At 37.9% G+C, this 25,554-nt stretch overlaps 1 protein-coding gene across 3 annotated transcripts in view; it reads left to right on the top strand.

The window, feature by feature from the left end:
* Nucleotides 1-25,554, top strand: part of DNAH3 (dynein axonemal heavy chain 3) — a 170,553-nt gene that overhangs the window by 103,823 nt on the left and 41,176 nt on the right. For all 3 annotated transcript variants that reach the window (XR_009256448.1, XM_058710216.1, XM_058710217.1), the window contains 6 exons: nucleotides 15,733-15,836; nucleotides 18,375-18,669; nucleotides 20,687-20,866; nucleotides 24,459-24,582; nucleotides 24,673-24,829; nucleotides 25,060-25,203. Coding sequence is in view for 2 of the 3 variants with exons in the window: in XM_058710216.1 (XP_058566199.1) it covers nucleotides 15,733-15,836; nucleotides 18,375-18,669; nucleotides 20,687-20,866; nucleotides 24,459-24,582; nucleotides 24,673-24,829; nucleotides 25,060-25,203 (1,004 nt within the window). In the remaining variant the exon portion in view is untranslated. The remainder of the gene's footprint in view (nucleotides 1-15,732; nucleotides 15,837-18,374; nucleotides 18,670-20,686; nucleotides 20,867-24,458; nucleotides 24,583-24,672; nucleotides 24,830-25,059; nucleotides 25,204-25,554) is intronic.

Genomic DNA, 25,554 nt, shown 5'->3' on the forward strand with positions numbered 1-25,554 from the left:
GCCACTCAGGATCCCCTTAAAAGTGGAATTTATAGATCATATAGTAATTCTGTGTTTAAGTTTGTGAGGAATTGCCACAATGTTTTTCATAGTACTTGTACCATCATACATCCCCACCAGCAATGCGCAAGAATTCCAATTTCTTCACATTCTCATGTATTGTTTTGTCTTGCTTTTTAGGAATAGCTATCCTGACGAGTGTGAAGTGCATTCTTGATTTTTTAAGAAAAAATATGAATAGATCATATAATAAAAAAGATAAATATTTTAAAAGAGATAACCACAATTAACATTTTGATAACCATCCATTTAGACGTTTCCCTGTGCATATATGTGCCTATGGATTTATTTTTGCAAATATGGGATCATTCTGCACTTATTTCCTAGTTATTTTCTAGTTTTTGTTATCATTAACAACACTGTGATGAACAGTATTCCGGTAGCCACCTGCTTGCTTAATCCATGATTATTTTCTTAGGATAATTTCCTAGAATTAAAATAACTGAATCAAGGATCAATAAAATTTTAAAGCTTTGATTGCTAAATTTCCCTTGTGCCTTCCCAATCCATTTCCTGAATAGGTAATCATGCCATCAACAAACAAAAATAGTTTTATTTCTTCCTTCCCAATCTTTTATTTCCTTTTTTGTTGTTGTTTGTTTTTTTTTAGTCTATTGCATAAACTAGGACTTCCTGTATGATTTATATAGGTATGATTAGGGGGAGCATCCTTATCTTAGGGAGAAAGTATCTAGTTCCTTGCCTTAGGTATGAGATTAGCTGTAGGTGTTTTGTTGATATTCTTTATCAAGTTGAGGAAGTTCCCCTCTATACCTAGTTTACTGAGTGTTGGATTTTGTCAGATGCTTTTTCTGAATTTATTGATAATCATGTGAGTTTTCTTCTTTAGCCTGTTTCTGTAATAGATTACATTAATTGATTTTTAAAAAATTACCTTCATTTATTATTTCTCCAAAAGATTTCCTTTTTTCTTTTTTAATGTAGATCCAAACTTCTGACCTATATCATTTTCCTTCTCTCTGAAAAAATTCTATTTCCTGTGGGGCTGCCCTGCTGATTATGATTTCCCTCATTTTTTTGTTTTCTGAGAAAGCTTTTATTTCTCCTCTAGTTTGAAAATATAATCTCAGTGGATACAGAATTTTATCATGGTGAGTTTTTTTCCACCAACACTTTAAATATTTCCCTCTACTCTGTTCTTTCTGGCATACTTTCTGATGGAAAGTCTGCTATAATTCTTATCTTTGTTCCTCTATAGGTAAGATCTTCCCCAATAAACTGATGTTTTTCCAGATTTTCTCTTTGTCTTTGGTTTTCTGTTGTTTGGTTATATTATTCCCAGGTGTTGAATATGGGGTGTTTTTCTTCCTTCATATTTTCTGAGCTACCTGGTTCTATAGGTTGATATCTATCATTAACTTTCAAAAGTTCTTGGCCATTATTACATTGAATATTTGTGCTTTGCTGTCTCTTCTTTTTCTGGTATTCCCAGTATTAATATCTTAAACGATTTGCAATTGGCCACAATTATCCAATAATCTGTTCTTTTTTAAAATTTTTTCCTCCATTTATTTCAGGTTAGTAAGTTTATATTGTCATATATTCCAGCTCATAGATTCTTTTCTAGGCTGCATCTAGTCTATTAATAAGCCTACCAAATGCATTCTTCATTTCTACTACAGTGTTTTTGTTTTCTCTTATTTTTCTTTTGATTTTTTTTTTCTTCATTAGCCTAATGGATTACATTAGTTGATTTTTGAATGTTGAACCAGCCTTATATACCTGGAAGGAATAAATCCCACTTGAATGTGGTGTGTAATTCTTTCCATATATTGTTGATTTGATTTGTCAGTATTTTTGTTAAGGATTTTTGCATCTGTTTTGAGGAGATATATTATCTATAGTTTTCCTTTATTGTAGTATCTTTGGTTTGGGGATCAGGGTTATGCTGACCTCATAGAATAAATATGCTTTTATTTTCTGGAGAAGATTGTAGGGTATTGTAAAATGTTTTTCTTTAAACGTTTAGTAGAATTCATCATTTAGGCCTGGTACTTTCTCTTTTGGAAGGTTATTAATTGTTGCTTCAATTTCATTAATAGATATCATTCTCTTCAAATTATCTATTTCTTCTTATATGAGTTTTGTTAGATCATGTCTTTTGAGGAATTGTTTTATTTCATCTAAGTTATCAAATTTGTGGTCGTAGAGTTGTTCATAATATTCCTTTATTATCTTCCTAATGTCTCTGGTATCAGTAGTGATGGTTCCTCTTTCATTTCTGATATTAGTAATTTGTGTCTTCTCTCTTTTTTTCTTGGTTGGCCTAACTAGAGGTTTATCAGTTTTATAACCTTTTCCAAGAAACAGCTTTTGGTTTTGTTGATTTTCTCTATTGATTTTTTCTGTTTTCAACTTCATTGAGTTCTACTCTAATTTTTATTATTTATTTTATTCTGCTTATTTTGGATTTAATTCACTCTTCATTTCTAGTTTCCTAAGGTGGAAGCTTAGATTATTGATTTTAGAGCTTTCTTCATTTCTAATATATGCATTCAATGCTAAATTTCTCTGTAAGCATTTCTTTCACTGCATCCCACAGATTTTGAAAAGTTGTGTTTTCTTTCTTTTGTTCGTTTGTTCTTTCTTTTTGAGAAAGAGAAAGAGAGGTCACTCAAGCAAGGGGCAGAGAGAGAAAGAGAATCCCAGAGAGGCAAAGAGAGAGAGAAGTGGGGCTCACCCGAAGTGGGGCTTGTGTTCACCCAACATGGGACTCAAACTCATAAACCATGAGATCATGGCCTGAGCCAGTCAGATGCTTAATGACTGAGCCACCCAGGCACCCCTAGAAGTCTTTTTCTTAATCTTCAAGTATTTGGGGATTTTCCAGCTATCTTTTTGTTACTGATTTCTAGTTTAATTGCATTGTGGACTGAGAGTATACACTGTATGATTTCTACTCTTTAAAAATTTTAAGGTGTGTTTTATGGCCCAGAATGTGGTCTCTCTAGGAGAATGTTCCATGTGAGCTCAAAAAGGATGTATTCTGCTGTTGTTGAAGTAATCTATAAATGTCAGTGAGGTCCAATTGATGGTGAAGGTGCTGTTTAGTTTAACTATATCCTCACTCATTTTCTACCCAATGTCAATTGCTGATAGAGGCGGACTGAAGTCTCCAACTATAATAATTGGATTTTTCTATTAATTTTTGCAATTCTATCAGTTTTGCCTTATGTATTTTGGTGTTCTTTTCACATTTGTAGTACGAAAATAGTATCTAGTTTTAATTTCTTCTCTTTTTAACTGTGAGATTGAATTATATATATATAATTAATTATTAATTATATGTTATATGTAATTTGTTATTAATAATAATTATTATCAATATAATAAATACATATACTTATGTAATATAAATTATATTATAAATTATCATTTATAATAAATAAGTAATAATTGATAATTAATTATATATAATTAAATCTCACAATTAAAAAGAGAAGAAATTGAAATTAGATTATATAGGGGCGCCTGGGTGGCTCAGTGGGTTAAGCGGCTGACTTCGGCTCAGGTCATGATCTCGCGGTCCGTGAGTTCGAGCCCCGCGTCAGGCTCTGTGCTGACAGCTCAGAGCCTGGAGCCTGTTTCAGATTCTGTGTCTCCCTCTCTCTGACCCTCCCCCGTTCATGCTCTGTCTCTCTCTGTCTCAAAAATAAATAAACATTAAAAAAATTAGATTATATATTATTTTATAATTATTAGGTTATATAATTATTAATATAATTATAATTGATAACTATTGAGATTATATTAATCATATAATTAATAATTAATTATATTATATATCTAAAGCAACTGTTTGTTTCACCTATGTTCTGAATGGTTTGTGTTCTTTTTTTAATATTCTACTGTAGGGTTTTGTTTTGTTTTTTAACATACTGTATCTAGATGTATGTCTCCTTTTGTCTATTTTCCCTGGAATGTGATGAGGCCTTTCCATCATCGAGGGAAATTTTTATTGTCTGGCTTCCATATCTATCATCTCTTTCCTTATTTTTGAGTTTTTGCCTTTTTAAGATAGTTTTTTTTTTCATTTTAATATGTCACCCACAACTTCAGTTATGCTTTTAGTGCCTTGCATGGTGTTGGTTCTGGTGTTGTTACCTATTGTTTCCTTATGATCCTTTCTTAGTGTAATGATTAAAAACAAGTCACATTGTCAGGGCTTGAATCCTGCCTTCAATACTTAGTAGTGAGGAAGTTCCTTATCCCCTCTCAGTCTCCTCATTTATAAAATGGGGACAGGGCACCAGGGTGACTGTCACTTAAGCATCCAACTCTTGGTTTCGGCTCAGGTCATGATCTCATGGCTTGTGGGTTCATGAGTTCAAGCCCCACATGAGGCTCTGTGCTGACATCATGGAGCCTGTTTGGGATTCTCACTCTCTCACTCTCCCTCTCTCTCTGCCCTTTCCCCCCGCATATAATAACAGTATGCAGTCATGGTGTTCTTACAAGAATTAAATGAGTTAACACATGTAAACACATTTAGAATAAAAGCACGGTATATAGAAGATGTTAAATATCAGCAATTTTTATTGCTGTCTTATCATTGTCACCATCATTCTATTAGCTCATCCATCTTCCTTTTTTTATCTCATGTGGCCTTTTTATCTTAGCCTGTTTTCTCCTTACTGCTTTCTTTCCTGTTTCATTAAAATGATAGCAATCAACCAGAAAAGACCCCAAATAGCCAAAGCAATCTTGAAAAAGAAAACCAAAGCAGGAGGCATCACAATCCCAGACTTCAAGCTATACTACAAAGCTGTAATCATCAAGATAGTATGGTACTGGCACAAGAACAGACACTCAGATCAATGGAACAGAATAGAGAACCCAGAAATGGACCCACAAACATATGGCCAAATAATCTTTGACAAAACAGGAAAGAATATCCAATGAAATAAACACAGTCTCTTCAGCAAGTGATGCTAGAAAAACTAGACAGCAACATGCAGAAGAATGAACCTGGACCACTTTCTTACACCATACACAAAAATAAACTCAACATGCATGAAAGACCTAAATGTAAGACAGGAAGCCATCAAAATCCTTGAGGAGAAAGCAGGCAAAAACCTCTTTGATCTTGCCCACAGCAACTTCTTATTCAACACGTCTCCAGAGGCAAGGGAAACAAAAGCAAAAATGAACTACTGGGACCTCATCAAAATAAAAACCTTCTGCACAGCGAAGGAAACAATCAGCAAAACTCAAAGGCAACCGACAGAATGGGAGAAAATATTTGCAAGTGACATATCAGATAAAGGGTTAGTATCCAAAATCTATAAAGAACTTATCAAACTCAACACCCAAAAAACAAATCATCCAGTGAAGAAATGGGCAAAAGACATGAATAGACACTTCTCCAAAGAAGATGTGCAGATGGCCAACCAACCATGAAAAATGTTCAATATCACTCATCATCAGGGAAATACAAATCAAAACCACAATGAGATACCACCTTACATGTGTCAGAATGGCTCACATTAACAATTCAGGCAACAACAGATGTTGGCGAGGATGTGGAGAAAGAGGATCTCTTTTGCATTGTTGGTGGGAATGCAAGCAGGTGTAGCCACTCTGGAAAACAGTATGGAGGTTCCTCAAAAAACTAAAAATAGAACTACTCTACAACCCAGCAATTGCACTACTAGGCATTTATCCAAGGGATACAGGTGTGCTTTTTTGAAGGGACGCATGCACCCCCGTGTTTATAGCAGCACTATCAACAATAGCCAAAGTATGGAAAGAGCCCAAATGTCCATCGATGGATGAATGGATAAAGAAGATGTAGTATATATACACAATGGAGTATTACTCAGCAATCAAAAAGAATGAAATCTTGCCATTTGCAACTACGTGGATGGAACTGGAGGGTATTATGCTAAGTGAAATTAGAGAAAGACAAAAATCATATGACTTCACTCATATGAGGACTTTAAGAAACAAAACAGATGAACATAAGGGAAGGGAAACAAAAATAATATAAAAACAGGGAGGGGGATGAAACAGAAGAGACTCATAAGTATGGAGAACAAACTGAGGGTTACTGGAGGGGTTGTAGGAGGGGGGAAGGACTAAATGGGTAAGGGATACTAAGGAATATACTCCTGAAATCATTGTTGCACTCTATGCTAACTAATTTGGATGTAAATTTAAAAAAATAAAAAATTAAATTAAAAAATGGTAGCAATCATCATCATCATCATCATCTTTTTGTAGTCTATTTAGGATTCCAAACAGTTTCTTGAAATTTGGTTTTGAGTCTTGCGTTAAACAAGGTTCAAGGATATACTCTTGAAGTATAATCTCCATATTATATTCCTTTATATTGCAGTATTTTTTCACAGTTTCCGTATGCTGTTTTCTGCTTCCTCTATCCTTCCAGATCAGTCTGTTCATGCTTTGTGTCAACAAAGATGGTTCATGAAGTTCCCTTGACCCCACTCTTGGCCCACTTTGTGTCAACATCTTTCCTTTCCTTCTGCAGCTAGCAGGCTAGTGATATATATATATATATACAACTCCCACTCAGTTTCCAGGTAACTTTGCCCTATAACATCTCCTATCTACTGTGATGGCCTGTGTCCTCCCTCCACATCCTACTCAACTGATGCGCTATTTAAAACAAAAATTCCACATATACAGCTTCTTTGTCTATCTTCTTTTGCAGCACCTACTTTACTTAAAAACCAATTTAGTTCTGAAAAGACCATTCATAAGACTAAAATGACACCTTGCAAGTGATCATTGCAAACCTGTCCATGGGAAGTTAAGCTTTACTTTTTCTTCATGGTAATCCCACATCTCTCTTTTTGCTAGTTTTCCAAATTGTCACAGCTTTTGGACATGATCAGGGTAAATAATATTCATATAACACTTTTAAAATAAACCTAAATGCTATAAACTCTGCTCTAGAGTAAGAAGCAATAGGATGGCCAAGATCCAATGACCACATATGATCAACTAATGCCATCTGTTGGAGGCAGCCTTTTCTATTTGTTTCATCTCTGAACATTCTAGAAAAGGGAAGTTTCTCAACAGAGGGGCATTTGTGGCTCTTTACTCTGGAAGACCGTATCTCACTGAATTTAAGGTGTTCTGACTGACTCCTCCTTACTCATATGGTCTGGGACCCTACTGCACTTCTCAGCTGTACGGGGCACCTGGGTGGCTCAGTCAGTTAAGTGTCCGACTTCGGCTCAGGTCATGATCTCGCAGTCCGTGAGTTCAAGCTCCCCCACTCATGCTCCTGCTCTCTCTCTCTCTCTCTTGCTCTCTTTGTCTCAAAAATAAATAAATATTTAAAAATTAAAAGAAAAAAATAAGAGGCAAGGATAAGGAGAAAATGAGACAGTACTCCTGGATTAATACCTGGTAGGGCAAAGGAACAGCTACACAATTTTCTGTGTGGGATGGAACCTGAGTCTCTGCATCCTAGTGGCCTTTATTGCCTTTCCTCATGAAATCTCTTTTAAAAAAATTTTTTTTAACATTTATTTATTTTTGAGAGAGAGCGTGAGTGAGGGAAGGGCAGAGAGAGAGGGAGACACAGAATCTGAAGCAGGCTCCAGGCTCTGAGCTGTCAGCACAGAGCCTGACATGGAGCTCGAACCCATGAACCGTGCGATCATGACCTGAGCCAAAGTCAGATGCCTAACCGACTGAGCCACCCAGGCGCTCCCCTCATGAAATCTCTTGAGGTAAGATTTCTTATTCCAGCTGGAGATGCTGCTCAGATTTTTTTTTTTCAGTTTTTATTTTCAATGACATCATTCCACTTCTTTTTCTTTTTGGCTTAATAAGTATTTTAGTGTGAAATTTCAAAGTGCCTAGCCAGAACCCATTTGAATCAAAGACATGTTTTAAGTACTAAGTATGCTTTTTTATATATAACAACTTTATGGAGGTATAATTTACATACCATAAAATTATCCTATGTAAGTGTACAAATCAGTGGCTTTTAGTAAATTTGCATAGTTGTGCAACTGTCATCATAATCCAATTTCAGAACATTTTCATCACCCTGGTAGGATCCTTCAGGCCCATTTCCAATTAATCCCTGTTCCCATCTTCAGTCCCAGGCAACCACTGACCTGCTGTCTATATATTTGCCTTTTTCTGGTATTTCATATGCATGAAATCATGGAGTATGTGACCTCTTGTGTCTAGCTTTGAGTATACATTCTTATTACCACCTTAAAAAGCTTTAAATGCCTTTCTAGCCTTTCCACAAGGAGCCAAGGTTAAAATTCTCATGGTAAGACCTCCAGGGAGGCTTCCCTGACCTTATGGGACATTGTGTTCTGGGCTTTTCACATTCAGGAGCTGTGGGATAAGTAGACTTCTGAGATAAATGATGGAGGAACTACACTAGGGAGCATACGTTAAGGAAAGCAAACAGACCTTTGAGGGATTCTCTCAGGGTTGGGTTCACATCATCTGACATGTATCCTTGTTTGTCAACTAAGAAATTTATTTATCCATCTATTCATCTATTCACTGTATGCCCTTTATCTTTTTTTAATTTATTTATTTAAATTCAAGTTAGTTAACATACAGTGTGGTATTGGTTTCAGGAGTTGAACCTAGTGATTCACCACTTACATATAACCCCCAGTGCTCGTTAACCCAACAAATGCCCTCGTTAACACCCATCACCCATTTAGTCCATCCCCCCACCCACCTCACCTCCAGCAACCCTCAATTCATTCTCTGTATTTAAGAGTCTCTGAGGGTTTGCCTCCCTCTATGTTTTTATCTTATTTTTTCCTTCCCTTCCCCTACGTTTATCTGTTGTGTTTCTTTTAAATATATATTTTTTTGAGTCAGAGAGATAGAGCACAACCAGCAGAGGGGCAGAGGGAGAGAGAGACACAGAATCTGAAGCAGGCTCCAGGCTCTGAGTTCTCAGCACATAGCCCGATGAGGGGCTCAAACCCGTGAACCATGAGATCATGACCTGAGCCGAAGTCAGACGGTTAACCAACTGAACCACCAGGCACCCCTATCTGTTATGTTTCTTAAATTTCACATATGAGTGAAATTACATGGTATTTTGTCTTTCTCTGACTGACTTATTTCATTTAGCATAATACACTCTAGTTCCATCCATGTTGCAAATGTCAAGATTTCATTCTTTTTGATCACTGAGTAGTATTCCAGTGTGTGTGTGTGTGTGTGTGTGTGTGTGTGTATCTCACATCTTCTTTATTCATTCATCAGTGTGCGCCCTTTGAAACCTCACTCCTTTGTTGAAAAGTTTACCTTATTGGAGTGCCTGGGTGGCTCAGTTCGTTGAGCGTCTGACTTTGGCTCAGGTCACGATCTCACACTTTGTGGATTCGAGCCCCACATCGGGCTCTGTGCTGATAGCTCACAGCCTGGAGCCTGCTTCAGATTCTGTGTCTCCCTCTCTCTCTGCCCATTCCCTGCTCATGCTCTGTCTCTTTCTCTCTGTCTCTCTCTCTTTCAAAAATAAATAAACATAAACATTTTTTTAAAAAGTTAACCTTATTCTCCCAAGTGCTGGAGAAGAACACAGGGTGAAGTGGGGGGGAGGTCAGAGGTAATAGAGACAGAATATGCCTTCCTGGATTTCTACTATTCTCTCCTTTTCTTCCCTTGTACTTGGAACAGAGTTTGAATTAAAATCACAGTGCAGAGTGAACAAGAGCCATTACTCTGATAAGAACCAGAGACCTAGAGCTGAATCTTCTCAGTGCCTGTGTGCTCAGAGCTATGCTACATGTTTGACACATATATCTCTCATTTACCCTCTACAGTGACTCTCTGAGCTTCACATAAAATCAGGCCCATTTTACAGGTGTACAAATGGTAACCTTGGCCAAGGTCACATCGCTTAGCAAATCTACTTTTACTCACTTGAGGCTTTTCTCTTTGGCCTTAATCTTCCTGTGTCAAGCAACAAACTAGCTCTATTGAATCATAACATCCAGGGAAGGGAGACAAATGCTTTTCTGAATCATGCTTTTAGTGTCTCCTTTTTTGTTGTAAAACAATTCAGTTCTATTTTTTAAAAACGACCAAAAAGTATCTCTTTGTTCATACCACCCTGTCCCAAGTATGTCAGAAAAACTTTTCTCTGTTTTGTCTACCTGATTTCATCTCTTTACCTCTTTAGCATAATGACATATGTTCTATTTTTTATTCTATTTTCATCTGTCATTGCTTTTTGAAAGCAATTTGATATGTTGATACTTAGTTTTTGCAAAATATTCCATTCATCTCATAAGACATAATTTTGACTGGTCTCCTAATGTGAGACATGTAAATTATTTCCAAATTTTTGCTATCACAGATGGTGCTGCATAGCCATGTATAGAGATTATTTTCATTCTGAATTATTTCCTTATGATAAATTCCCAGAAGTGGGATTTCTGGCTTAGACTACAGAACATTTTTGTAGCTCTGTAAGCATAATGCCAGATTGCTTTCTAAAAGTGTTTTGCTAGATTAACTTCTAGGTAAAGCTGCAGAGGGGTGTAGGATAACAGAGCTCCCTCCTTTAATACCTAGTGAAATGAACAAAAACAACAACAAAATTAAGCCTCAAAATATCCCAGCAATAATTATAGAAAATGTTCCATCTTGATTCTGTCTATAAACATTAAGAAGTGATGGACAGGAAAAGTAAAACTAAGATCTGGCATGCTGCATCTTCCAACCTAGACCCACCCCCCCCATCCTCCTAAGAGTGGTTTTGGGAGGAAAGGTGGTGAGTTGACAAAATTCTGAGAGTTCTCACTGGTAATCACCCCTGTGGAGAGAAGTGGATTACAGTGGCCTCCAGATGCAAAGAATGTCTATGAGAAACCCTTGGGCATGAAGCACCTGCATGCTTCTGTAGAATCTTAATACAAGTGGGAGAAACTACGAGGGTTTGCACCTTCCACAGTCTATGCTGCATCAGGGTTGTGAGATGATGATACAGGAATGTGGGACATGTTGCTAGCTGGGATGGGAGTGGCACCATAGTTCAGGAACCTTGGCCAAATTGTAGAAAGAGAGTGTAGAGCCCAGGTTTCCTAGCAGGGGCAATTGAGAATTTTCTTTTACTCGGTCCATGTAACCTCATGCTACAAAAAACAAAGCCACTCACTAATCCTTGAATTGTGGTCAGGAAAGTGGAGGAGATAAACTGGCCTCAGATAACATTAGGAAAGATGTCAAGAACTTACCTGATTGTAACAGAGCAAGAATGGTATGGAAATTGCGAACGAGAGAGAGAGAGAGAGAGAGAGAGAGAGAGAGAGGCAGACAGACTGAATGAATCTAAAAGAAAAATTACCTAAGAAACATAAAATATTTCTGTTGAAAGAACTTAGTTATAACAATTTAATTTCTTAAAAAGTTCATAGACGAACATGTGGTACTGGCAAAAGGATAGATATTTAGCTCAGTGGAATATAATTGAGAGTTCAGAAACAAGCCCCTCACATTTATGGTAACTTGCTTTTTGGCAAGGGTACCAAGATAATTAAATGGAGAAAGAATAATCTTTTCAACAAATGGTGCTGGGACAGGTGAATATTTGTCATAAAATAATGAATTTGGACCTCTACTTTGCACCATAGTCAAAAATTAACTCAACATGAATGAAAGTCCTAAATTTAAGAATTAAAACTTGTAAAATTACTAAAGAAAAAATAGGCGCAAATCTTCATGACCTTGGACTAGACAATGGTTTCTTAGGACACCAAAAGCACAGGCAAATAACAACAAATAGGTAAACTGGACTTAATCAAAATTAAAAACTTTTGTGCTTCAAAGGACAATACCAAGAAAGTGAAAAGACAACCCACAAAATGGGTGAAGCCTTTTTACAATCATATGTATGATAAGGGACTTCTATCTGGAATATATAAAGAGGTACTACAACATAATAATAAAAAGATAACCCTACTAAAAAATGGGCAAAGTAACTGAATAGACATTTCTCCAAAGAAGATACACAAAGAGTCAATAAACACGTGACAATATTGTTAACCATCAGGAAATGCAAATCAGAAGCACAATGAGATACCACTTCACAACTAGGATGAGAATAATAAAAAAGAAAACAACAAGTGTTGGTGAGAACATGGGAAAACTGGAACCCTTACATACATAATGGAAATGTTAAATGGTACAGCAGAGTTGGAAAACAGTATTTGACAGTTCCCCAAAACTTAAACATAGAGTTGCCATATGACCCAGCAATTCTATTCCTAGTTCTATGCCCAGGAGAAACAAAAACATGTCTACCCACAAACTTCTACACAAATGTTCATAGCAGCGTTATTCATAAAGGCCAAAAAGAAGAAACAATCCAAGTGTCCATCAATAGATAAATGAATAAATAAAAATATCCATATAATGGAATATTACTCAATAATTTAAAAAATCGAAGTAATAATACATGCTACAACATGGATGAACCTTAAAAATATCATGCTCCCAGATGCCTGGATGGCTCAGTTGGTTAAGCATCCAACTCTTGATCTCATGGTCCCTGCATCCAGCTTTACGCTGACATCACCAAGCCTGCTTAGGATTCTCTCTCTCCCTCTCTTTCTTTGCTCCTCCCCAACTCGTGCATGCGCTCTCTCTCTTAAAATAAATTAATAAACTTAAAAATATATATAAATCATAATAAGTAAAAGAAGACAGCTACAAAAGAACACATATTGTGTGATTTCATTTACATGAAACATCTGGAATACACAAATCTGTAGAGACAGATTAGTGGTTGCCTAGTGCTGAGAGTAGGAGGGGGAAATGAGGGGTAACAACTAGGAGATATGGGGTTTCTTTTTCATGTAATGAAATGTCTTAAAATTGGTTATAGTATAGTTGCACAACTATGAATATTAGTACATCACATATACGTTTTTAGTAAAGCTATCTTTTAGAAGTTTGTAGATGAGGTGAAAAAATCACAGAATTAGAGGAAAAGAGGGATTGAAAAACCATAAAACAAACTGACAATGAGACAGTACCATTAGTGGTCTAATAAATACATTAGGAACAGCAAGAAATAAAATGTATAAATCTAGGTATCTCATAAATGGCTTAGAGGGGAGGTTTGAGAGAACTACACTTACTATAGAAGAAAAAAAACCAAATACATTAAAGCAATTATCAATATGATTGATATAGAGGCCAAACCATGCTGATTCCTTAAGTGGGTAACCCAGTAAATAGTATAGACAATATATACAAAGGTATATATGAGAGGAGGGGTTTCTGGGTGGCTCAGTCAATTGAGTGTCTGATTCTTGATTTCAGCTCAGGTCATGATCCTAGAGTTGTGGGATTGAGCCCCACATCCGACTCTGCTGAGCATGGATCCTGCCTGCATTCTCTCTCCCTGTCCCTCTGCCCCTCTCCTCCACTTACTCTCTCTATACATATAATAAAAAATAAAATAAAAAATTTTAAAAAGATATAAATGAGAAATTGTTCCTCAAATGAACAACTGTTTCTACAGATTATGAGTATGCCATGTTTCAAGAAAAAGCGATAAAGAATAATTGAACAAAAGATATAGCCTGATTAAATTATTAAATTTACAGATAAAAGAAATTACATGATACATATAGATAAGGAAAAAAAGTCCAGTGAAGAGGGAAATATCTGATGGACCTCAGATTTCCACACAGCAACTTAGTATACAGAGAAACATAAGAGAACAGTCAGAAGTCTGAGGGAAAGAAAATGTGACCTGAGAATATCACTCTCAGCCAAGTCATTGTTCAAAAACAAAATCAGTGGGCAGATACTTCCAAACTTGCAAGAGCTGAGAGAATGAAGCACCGTAAGTCCCTTCTTGGGGGGGGGAAAAAAAAGGAAAGAAAATAAATTTTCCGACTAACAGATGGATCAAAACAAAGAGCTTTTAAATGGGCTGTGTTAGAAGCCATGAATTTGAGCAATGAATCTATTGAAACTAGACCTAAGACTAAGGAATGGGACAATTATGGTCATCATCAACAACAAAAGGAGTCAGAGGAGAGGAGATGGAAGGAAAAGTGAGTTAATCACTCATAGCTTATGAATGAATCAGGGAAATTGGTCTAACATTGAGTCACATGTATTTACAAATGAAATATAATGTCAGGATTTGCTACAAAAGACTCCACACAAACAAAGGAGAATGGAAAGGAAAGGGAGTTGGTTAAGTGTCCAACTCTTGATTTTGGCTCAGGTCACACTCTCACTATATGTGAGATCAAGCCGCTCATTCAGCTCTGCGATGACAGCACGGAGCCTGCTTGGGATTCTCTCTCCCTCTCTCTCTGATCCTCCCCTGCTTGCTCTCTCTCTCTCAAGATAAATGAACATTAAAAAAAAAGAAATTTAACATCTTTATTTTAAAATAGTATAATAGATGATATATATAACATATATGTGATACATATAATATATGTGATATGTAAGTATATAATATATGGTATACATTAATAGAATATATAATTCTATATTAATATATCACATATAATTATATATCATAGTATAATATATAATGTCAAATGATCTTATTCTTATCAAATCCTTTCATCTGTCCTTCCATGTTCAATGTGTTTGTGTGTCTAAAGAGAAAGCTAGAAGGATTGCCATCAAAAGTTATTTCTAGAGGGACGCCTGGGTGGCTCAGTTGGTTAAACATCCGACTTCAGCTCAGGTCATGATCTCACAGTTCGTGATTTCAAGCCCTGTTGGGCTCTGTGCTGCCTGGAGCCCACCTTGAGTTCTGTATCTCTCCCTCTCTGTCTGCCCCTCCCCTGCCCCTTCTCACACTCTGTCTCTCTCTCTCTCTCAAAAATAAATAAACATTTTTTTTTTAATTTTTTTTTCAACGGTTTTTATTTATTTTTGGGACAGAGAGAGACAGAGCATGAACGGGGAAGGGGCAGAGAGAGAGGGAGACACACAGAATTGGAAACAGGCTCCAAGCTCCGAGCCATCAGCCCAGAGCCTGACGCGGGGCTCGAACTCACAGACCGCGAGATCGTGACCTGGCTGAAGTCGGACGCTTAACCGACTGCGCCACCCAGGCGCCCCTAAATAAACATTTTTTAAAAAAATTTTTAAAAAGCTATTTCTGGATGTGAGATCTGATTTATTGCCTCCTTTTATTGTCCTTTTCAGTACTTCCCATTTAACATATTAAAATAATTATTTATATAATTAGTACCTATCATTTTTTATGCAAACTGTAGAGTCATTACTCTCTAAAAGATATTTTTCCAATTTATACAGTTACCATTAATGTGTAAGTTTTATGGGGCGCCTGGGTGGCTCAGTCGGTTAAGCGCCCGACTTCGGTTCAGGTCATGATCTCGCGGTTTGTGAGTTCGAGCCCCGCATTGGGCTCTGTGCTAACAGCTCAGAGCCTGGAGCCTCCTTCAGATTCTGTGTCTCCTCCTATCTCTGCCCCTCCCATGCTCATGCTCTGTCTCTCTCTGTCTCTCAAATAAATAAACGTTAAAAAAAAATTTTTTTTAAATGTGTAAGTTTTACCACAGCTTGGCTAATACTGGTAGATACACATTTTCAGATGTCTTATAACTGAGGTGGTTAAACACCTCAAATATGAAATGTAAACCCCTGGGGTGCTAATGACCTGTTTTGTTTCTTTGAATCCAGGGAGCATCTATGATTTTTATTTCCTCAAGGAAGGTAGTGGACATTGGTACACATGGACAGAGTATATTACTAAAGAAGAGGAAAATATCCCAGCTAATGCCAAGGTAAAAGAGAGGTATTTGTCATGGAACTTCGGTTTCTAAAATGACCTGAACTTTCTCCAAGGTGGAGCAATTAACGTCAACTCTTTATTAGCATTTTTTTTTAATTTTTTTTCAACGTTTTTTATTTATTTTTGGGACAGAGAGAGACAGAGCATGAACGGGGGAGGGGCAGAGAGGGAGGGAGACACAGAATCGGAAACAGGCTCCAGGCTCCGAGCCATCAGCCCAGAGCCTGACGCGGGGCTCGAACTCACAGACCGCGAGATCGTGACCTGGCTGAAGTCGGACGCTTAACCGATTGCGCCACCCGGGCGCCCCTTTATTAGCATTTTTAAGAACTTTCTTTAGAAAAAGTTTCAAACATGAGCTGGATCAGCCTTCAAAACCTTGGACTTTAGAATTAGAGGCACAGATTCCTTACTCGGCCCTCACACTCTCTGCCTCAGTTTACTCAGCTACACAATAGCAAAAAAAATACTTGAAGGATGTTTGAGAGAATTGAAGGTAATATACCTGAACACGTGGCACACATCATGTGCTAGATCCATGTTGATTGCTATTTTGATTATTATCATTGTCATGTGGTCAGTTATCAATGCTGGGGGGTCATCAGTCCAATGCTGGGCGGTCATCAGTCTTACCTCTCAGACATCTCAGCCAAAAAGGATCATTGTCTTTTCTTCAAAATTCCCAGAGAAAGATTTCCTTGATCAGAATTCTCAGAAAAACAGGTCTAGCTGTTTTTCTCGGCTCCAACTTCTCCTTGTAGAAAATTTGCCTCTATTAGTAGTTTCTAGTGAACACACTTTACCTTTCTGGGGGTGGTTGCAGATCATTCAGGCCCCAGATGGAGTGGTGGACAATGTATAGAAAAGTGGGAATATTGACAGTCAAGTCAGGCAGCCAGCAGGGTGACAGCTGCTCCTGAAGATGGTGTGATAAGCAGAGGTGGATGTGTGCTGAATTTTGGGCACACTCTGGGGGCTGAGTGTTGTGCAGAAGCCCTGAGCATGGAGGTCCAAAACTTTAATTCTCCTTAAAGAGCTTAGTCACCTGAACCTCCAGGGGGGGTTGAAATAACACTGAATTCATACAAATAAGAGAGTCCTATGGAGAAAAGATTTTAAGTTGTGCTGAAAATTTTCCCCTTGTCAAAGTGTTGTGGTCTTTGAAAATAAAAATCTCTGAAACCCAACTTGCTTTAAATTCCATCTTGATAGAAAAATAAGCATTTTTCACCTGGCCCTGTATTCAGCACCACTTACTGGCCACATGGCTTTGGACAAATGAGCCAGTAATCTTCCAGCCTCAGAGGGTTACTGGGAAAACTGCAGGGGATAATATAGGCAAAGCCTCCAAAGCTCAACACCTATTAATGCTCTTCCTCTATACTTCAGTTCCCTTGCCTTGTCCCTTTTCCTTTGAGCAAATTACTTATCAAAAGAAGCCCAGCCTTTTTCTGCCGATATTTACAGGGCTGCCTTGTTGCACAGACTTGCAAAGGCACTTGGTGCCATTGGCATTGTGGTCTAGCTTTGCTTTAGTGGCACCATTTACATAAAACACAGTAGGAATGGTACTTTCTGGAGTTGTGCAACACACTGGCTCCATGTTCGCTAGCCCCTTCCAGCCTAAACATAAGGAGATGTCAGCATATGATATACATCTTCCAGTCCCTTCCTCTGTCCCCATGGAAGGACCAAATGTGACCAAATGGACAATGACAGTGTTCAGGCTCAAAGAAGCCAAGCTAAGGTAAGGTATTCTACTCAAAGTAATAGGGAGTCCATGACTCCAAACCAAGCCCTTAGAGTCCAGTTGGGGTTTGAATACCAGGAAGAGTGTTGTAATCCCCATATTGGAAAAAGGGTTAAGTGGGGGTGGGTCCTAGAACCAGGGATCCAAGTGTTGGAAAAAGGCAGAATAGGAGTGAGTGCAGGGAAGGGGGCTAAGTGTCAAAACCCACCCTCCTGAGCCAAGCAGTATGGAAGATGATATATGGGAGGTGGACCTTCCTTGCCTGGGGCAAGGCATACAGGTTGGTTCAGAGCAATGATCTCAGAGGGCAACAACTATAAACTGATCATTAGTGTAATTGGTGTTTATTCCTTGATAGTTCAGTGGTTAAGAATATAGACTTTGGAATCAGACAAGCTAGAATTCAAGTCCTTGTATTTCCACTTACTTGTTGTATTACTTGGGCAAGTTGCAAGTTGTATTACTTGGGCAAGTTGCCCAAGTTGGACCTTGGGCAAGGTCCAAAAAGGTCTGGACCTCAGTTTCCTCATCTACAAAACAGTGCCAATAATGCCCATTTTGACATGTATGATCTCATTTTAATCCTCAAAGCATGTCAGTGAACTGGATGCCATTATTATCACATTTAAAAGGTGAAGAAACAGAGGCCCTTGACGAGGTTAAATACTCGAAGTCATAAAGGTAGTAAGGGATGGAGCTGAATGGATAGTAAGTACCCTGAATTCCAAACCCAGCATCTTTGGCCCAGTAATAAGACTGTTCCATATCTTTGCGGTACAGGTCTCAGAACTCATCATCTCCACAATGGAGACAGCCAGGCAGTCTTTCTTCTTGAAAACATACCTGGACCATGAAATTCCAATGCTATTTGTGGGGCCCACAGGCACTGGCAAATCAGCCATTACCAACAATTTCCTTCTCCACCTTCCCAAAAGCACCTACCTGCCCAACTGCATCAATTTCTCTGCCAGAACCTCAGCCAGTCAAACTCAAGATATCATCATGTCCAAGCTGGATCGACGGCGGAAGGGTCTTTTTGGGCCTCCCGTAGGGAAGAAAGCAGTGGTATTTGTGGGTAAGGCATTGGCCTGAATCTAAACATAACCAGATGCTTCTGTGCTGCAGCAAACCAGAACTTCCCTTTGTAGGGCCAATGTACAATTCTTTTACTCTCTCTGAGACATAATATATTTCTGGTTAATGTAGTGTTCCTTCCCTCCCTTTTTCTTCTCCATCCTTCTTTCTGTCCTTCCTTCCCTCCTTCCTCCCATTTTTATCCCTCCCCCTTCCCTCCCACTCTCCCATGTTTAATTTTGACTTTCCTTTCCTTCTTTCATTACCAAGTATTTGTTGATTATGTGCTATATGTCATATTTTCAGTAAGTAAGTTGTAGTCCAGGCCTTTTTGACCTGAGGTAACTTCCAAGTTTCTCCTGAGAGGAAGATGAGCCTTTGGATCAAGCAAGGTTACCCTGTAGTGAGAATTCGTTCCAGAAGGGTATTTACCCTCTTGGATCTCCAAAAGCAACACTCACTTTGTGATAAACTCCTTATTCCATTTTTTTTTGTCAGATAAATGTTATCAGTAAATGAAGAAACCTAATATTTGCTAAATAAGTATTTTGAAATAAGCACATTGAATATCCCCAGGATTTTACCTGTTTACAAAGCACTTCCTCATTTATTTCGTTTGAGCCTATTATCCCTTTGAGGTTATTAACCATCATTCTCATTTTACTAGTGAGATTGAGGCTCCAGAAGGTTAAATTCTCTGTCAGACATCTAGAAAATTCTGGAGCCATAACCCAAATCCAGATTTCTTGGTGCCAAATACATGATATTTTTTCATCATCTTACTGCTAACTCATAGGGTTTTCATTTAGTAAAAGTAATGCCCTAGTCTTCTGGGTTATCTCATATCCTGTCCTTAAAATTCATGTATTGATAGTGAATATTGCATGTATTTATATCCTTACCCACTAACATTACCTTCTTAAAGGCAGAGATCCAATTTTGTTTTGTTTTCTTTTTCTTTTCTTCCTTTCCCCTTTCCTCCAGACTGTTCCCTCTTCCTATCTTTGTGGTATATACAGAAACAATTTTTTAAATGTCTTAATGCTAGTTTATTTTTGAGAGAGAGACAGAGAGTAAGTGGGAGAGGGGCAGAAGGAGAGGGAGACACAGAATCCAAGGCAGGCTCCAGGCTCTGAGCTGTCAGCACAGAGCCGGATGTGGGGCTTGAACCCACAGACTGCAAGATTATGACCTGAACCGAAGTCCAACACTTAACTGACTGAGCCACCCAGACCCTCCTATCCAGAAGCAATTTAAGCTTTGCAGCAAACAGGTCTAGGTTCAAATCTCACTCTTTAACCCTAGGCATATTGTGACTTAACTTCTGTGACCCTCAGGTCCTCACCTCTAACATAAAGGTAATACTATCTTCCTTATAAAGTCATCATTTGGATTAGGTGAGATAGTGTGTATAAAACTACTAAAATGTTATGTGACATAAACTGGGCATTCAGTTAGTGTTCGTTAGAGAAAAATTAAAAGGCTTTCATTCTATTGAGTGTCTTCTATGTGCAGTGACTAGGTCACACAATATGCTTTTGAGGATAATCAACCCCTGCCCTTGAGAAAGTCACTATCTTTTCTTGCCATTTTGGTTTTGCTCCTCAAAAACCCTTGCTTAAAACCTTTCTCCCATTGAGGTTCAATTGTTACCTGCCAGTAAAATTATACACACTGTTGGCTGGGAGTATGATTGTCTTCCTCACCATCATATCCCCAGAAATTAACAGTGTCTAACACATAGTAGACATTCAATATAGTGTGGTTGATGGAATGGGAAAAAATTAAATGCCTGTTTGTTGATGCCAATCCATGCATCCTTAATGTCACAATGGGCAGAGATCTCAATGAGGCAGGAGAGCTCAGAAATTTTCTTCCCATATGGTCAGTATGTCCACTGGCTGAGCTCTTCCTGGAGTGGAGAGGGGACAACTAGTGAAGAGGGGACTCCTCTCCCATGGAGGGAATAGTTATCTGATGTCTCTCCTAGACTTAGAATGTGTGGCTTCTTTCCCCAGATGACCTCAACATGCCAGCCAAAGAAGTGTATGGGGCCCAGCCCCCCATTGAGCTCTTGAGGCAGTGGATTGACCACGGTTACTGGTTTGACAAGAAGGACACAAGCAAGCTGGACTTCGTGGATGTGCTGCTTGTGACTGCCATGGGCCCCCCTGGGGGAGGAAGGAATGACATTACTGGTACGTGACAAAGAAACTTCATTCCTCTTCATCCTCCAGCAGAGCCAGACCACCTTCATGGATGGAGAGTTGGTACAGGACACTCTGTCCTGATGGAAGGTAGAGAAAAGTAGGTTTATGCTATAGCAAGAGGGGGTTGGGCTAGCTCCAGGGAGTGGAATTTGAAGTCTTCATGTTGGAAGTTGTGTGAAATAGGACATGAATGTGGAAAAATGTGAAAGTCTTTGGCTAGGCTCTGGAGAAACAGAGAGTCTCCTGTGAAAAGGAGAGTTCAGTGTGGCCAGCATGGGTGCCAGGAGGGAGACTAGATCAGAGGTTCTCAACCAGGGGTGGTAAAAGATTCACCTGTTTTGTTTGTTACAATTCTTCAGATTGCCGGAGATAGAACAACTAACCCAAAGTGGCCTAAGCAAAATAATAATAAACAAACAAACAAAACAAGTTAAGAGTTCCTCCCATCATCCAACAGTTTAGGAATACATTTTGCTTCCGGTGTAACTGGATTCATCAAGGATCTGCATTTAATTCTGAGATACATCCTTGCTTAAGAATCTTAATACCATTTCCAGACTTAAGATTCTTTGACCTTGCTCTCCCCTCTGGCATTTAGCTTTCTCATCTGTAAAATTTTCCATAAGGAAAATGGACAGGATAATCGTATTTGGCACATTGTGTACCTAAGAATACAGACTCAAAAATGACCACTACCAAGACATGCACTAGTAAAATTGCTGGACTTTATAGGAAAGGAAAAATTCTTTTGGACATCTAGGCACAAAAGAGCACGTGACTTAAAAGAAAAAGAAAATTAGATCATCTTAAAACTATTCTACCACAATGCTTTATGCCACAAGAAAATGAAATAACATTTTTAAGATACTCAAGGAAATAAAATGAGAGGCAAGGATTTTATAGCCAGCAAAGCTGACCTTGACATATAAAAGGAAAACTGTTATCAGCATGCAAGAACTCAGACTTATTTCCACAGGCACTTTCTTGGGAACCTACTAGAAAATGAGTTTCACACGATCAAAATGACTGAAAATAAATAGATATCACAACTGGTCATAAGCTTTAAATATATGGTTATTTGTTGGACTAAGACTACATGGGAGAGATTATAATATGTAAAGGCTGTAAGACCCAGTGTTGTAGACACAGAACAATTGAAAATGGAGGGGGGATGAGGATAACAAATACAAAAAGTTTCAAATCGTTTTCAGTTATCATAATTGGTAGTGGTAGTATATTCTTATTCTGAGAGATTTGTATAAAGTAGGATTATACAAATGAGTTATTGTGGAATTTTCTATTTTATTTTTTTAAGTAAATTTATTTTCTTTGAGAGAGAGAGAGCACAAGCAAGGGAGGAGCAGAGAGAAGGAGAGACAGAATCCCAAGCAGGCTCCATGTAATCAGCACAGAGCCCAAGGTGGGGCTCAAACTCACGAACTGTGAGATCATGACCTGAGCCAAGATCAAGAGTTGAATGCTTAACGAATTGTGCTACCCAGGCACCCAGGAATTTTTTATTTCTACTGACCCTTGTGTCCTTGAGAATCAGAAGTGTCAGTATGAAATACCAGGATGTAATATAGATGAAATTAAGTGAAAACCCTGTAGTCCTAAATTAGAAATATCAGTAGTAATAACTCATGATGTCCATTGATGTACTAGGTCTAGGAAATAATAGCCAACTCGCTAACAATGAGCATGCCTACCACCCAGATTGTTTTGAAATCCAACTTCCTGCTGAAAGAAACCAGAGCTTCTTGAGAAATGGCTGATTGCATATCTGGGGCAGAAAATACAAAATGAGCTTGTAACTTCTTGATATACCAGATAACGAAAAAGCTCTCAAAGTTTAAACGGTCTTGTCAAAAGGACTCAGTTGTCAACATAAGCAGGCTCTCACTGGCCAAAGATGGGAAAATTTGAGCTTCAACAATGATAGCAATTTTAATGGATTGAAATTTATCAAAATATATTTAAATCCACAAGTCTATAATAAAAATGATAATTGGCCATTTTCACGGGATGGTAAGGAACCAATTTATTATCTTAAAAACTGATAAATAAATGGAAGTAATCAAACATTTATCTTGAGTTTCTTATATGAAATGTACCACAGTATGAGCAAATCCTAGATGAGGGAAGTATCTCTTTATAAAAATATTCCAACCAATAAATGAAAAAGAAATGATAGAATCAGAGTATCACCATTTTACAATCCCCAATAAATTAATAGATCTAGCCAACTGAGCATCAGTAGCTACCATCATCACAAAAGGAGAGACATCATGTCTCTGATGAAAGCATATACCACCACCTACCATCTGGTCAGAGATGTAATCTGAATCTGATCAAGTCTCTGGATCCAGCTGCAAATTAGTATGAAATACAAAGGACAGAGGAACAGAATTAACTCACTATGAGTATACAGTCAGCAAAATCCTGACTGTGAAGCTACACATCAAACAGCCCTCATACTCATCTGGCAAAAGATGAAAGAAATATAAGGGGAATCTATGGATTAAAAGAGATTTATCAGACATAATCAAGTTTTTTTTTTAATTGGGAAGATTAAACTGTGCTGTGTAGAAATGAACACTTGGGTGATAAAAGACATAAATCAAGACAGCAAAGCAAATTACTATAAAAGTCAAGATAGTAATCTTTGGAAAGAGACAGAAAGCTAAGATTGAGATGGGATATGCAGAGGGGCACCTGGGGAAGGTAAGCAAAGCTTTGTTTTTTGACTTGGATGGTAGATGTATGAGTATTGATCTTATGATGATCCACTAAACTTTATATTTGTTTTTGTATGGTTTTCTGTATCTGTGTTTTATTTTGTATAATCAAATGCTTTTTTAAAAAAGACATGCAGGCAAATTTAGAGAAATGAAAAATAGGCTATTCATTGCCAAGGACTCCAAGGAAATGGGGAGTGACTGCTAATGGTTACAAGATTTCTTTTTGAGGTGATTAAAATGTTCTAAAATTGATTGTGGTATTGGTTGCACAACTATAATACTAAGAAATGATTGAATTGTATACGTAGTTGAATTGGATAGTATGTAAATTATATCTCAATAAAGCTGATATATAGACATAAATATATAGATATCTAACATTAGACAGGCATAATATAGATAGATATGTAAGGATACCACATTGATAGTGGTTAATTGGGGAAAGAATGGAGGTAAGCCAAAGATGATGCTCACTTTCTATAAAAGTATTTCTGAATTGACTATTTTATAATGATCACATGTTGCCTTCACTTTTAAAAGCAATCGTGAACATTAGTGCTGTTAATAGAATTTCTGCAATCATGGAGATGTTCTGCATTTCCATAGTGCAATACAACAGCCACTAGCCACATGTTAGAAATGTGGCTAGTGAGGCTAAGGAAATTATTTTTTAATGTTATTTAATATTAATATTAATTAAGTTTAAATAGCCACATGTGGTTAGAGGTTACCATATTGGACAACACAGCTCTAGAACATGAAGTCAGAAGAAAACCTACTCTTCCATATCCCAGGATCACAAGGCCCAGGAGGTAGGTGTGAGTCTGTGTGTTTTCCAGGACGATTCACTCGTCATCTGAATATTGTTTCCATCAACGCCTTTGAGGATGACATTTTAACCAAGATTTTCAGTTCAATTGCTGACTGGCACTTTGGGAAAGGGTTTGACGTGATGTTCTTAAGGTAAGAGATTCCTGTGTCTTCCACAATATTGGCCTGGGATCCTCAGTTTTAGCCCCTCTTTGATGGATTTGCCTTCCCCTTCCTCCTAAGGTATGGAAAGATGCTGGTACAAGCTACTATGACAATTTATAAAGCTGCGGTGGAGAATTTCTTGCCAACTCCCTCTAAGTCACATTACGTCTTTAACCTGAGGGACTTTTCACGGGTTATCCAAGGGGTAGTGCTCTGCCCTCACACCCACCTGCAGGTCAGACACTATCATTTCTCTTATCCAGTTCATTCAGCAATATCCTTGGCTACATGGAATCAATAGTGATAATAGTAATTGCTAACTTTTATTAAGCTTTTATTTATGCTAGGCATTGTGCTAAGTATTTTATAAGCATTATCTTGTTTAATACTCAGTCAACCCCAGGATTTAGAAACTAAGAACTACCACCTCAGGTACCACTCAAATAATTAACTCTGGATTTTCAGGATATAGAAAAATTTATCCGGCTTTGGATTCATGAGGTTTATCGGGTCTTCTATGACCGTCTGATCGACGATGAGGACAGACAGGTCTTCTTCAACATGGTGAAGGAAACCACATCCAACTGCTTCAAGCAGACTGTGGAGAAGGTAAGCCAGACCCTCTGAGCATTTGGCCTCAGAAATGGCCCCAAATATTTGACTATGTTAGTCTCAGATTTCAGGTTTCCTTCCTCATGGAGACTCATAGCTCTGCTCTCTGAATCTCAGGAGATGGGATTGAGTCAACTAGTCACTTGATTTGGTGATATTATATTTGGCCCAATTTTGCTTCACTTCCCTGATAACATATACGTTTGGATCCATTCAAAGTGGTTTATGATCTGATGTAATTGTTTATAATTAGCTTAAAATACATTTTTAAGGTTAATTAATTTGTGAGTTGAGAAATGAGCCATGAAATTTTTATGGTTTGATCAACATCCTACTTGATCTTCAAGT

The sequence above is a fragment of the Neofelis nebulosa genome, chromosome 18, assembly GCF_028018385.1.
Source record: "Neofelis nebulosa isolate mNeoNeb1 chromosome 18, mNeoNeb1.pri, whole genome shotgun sequence".
Taxonomy (NCBI): Eukaryota; Metazoa; Chordata; class Mammalia; order Carnivora; family Felidae; genus Neofelis; species Neofelis nebulosa.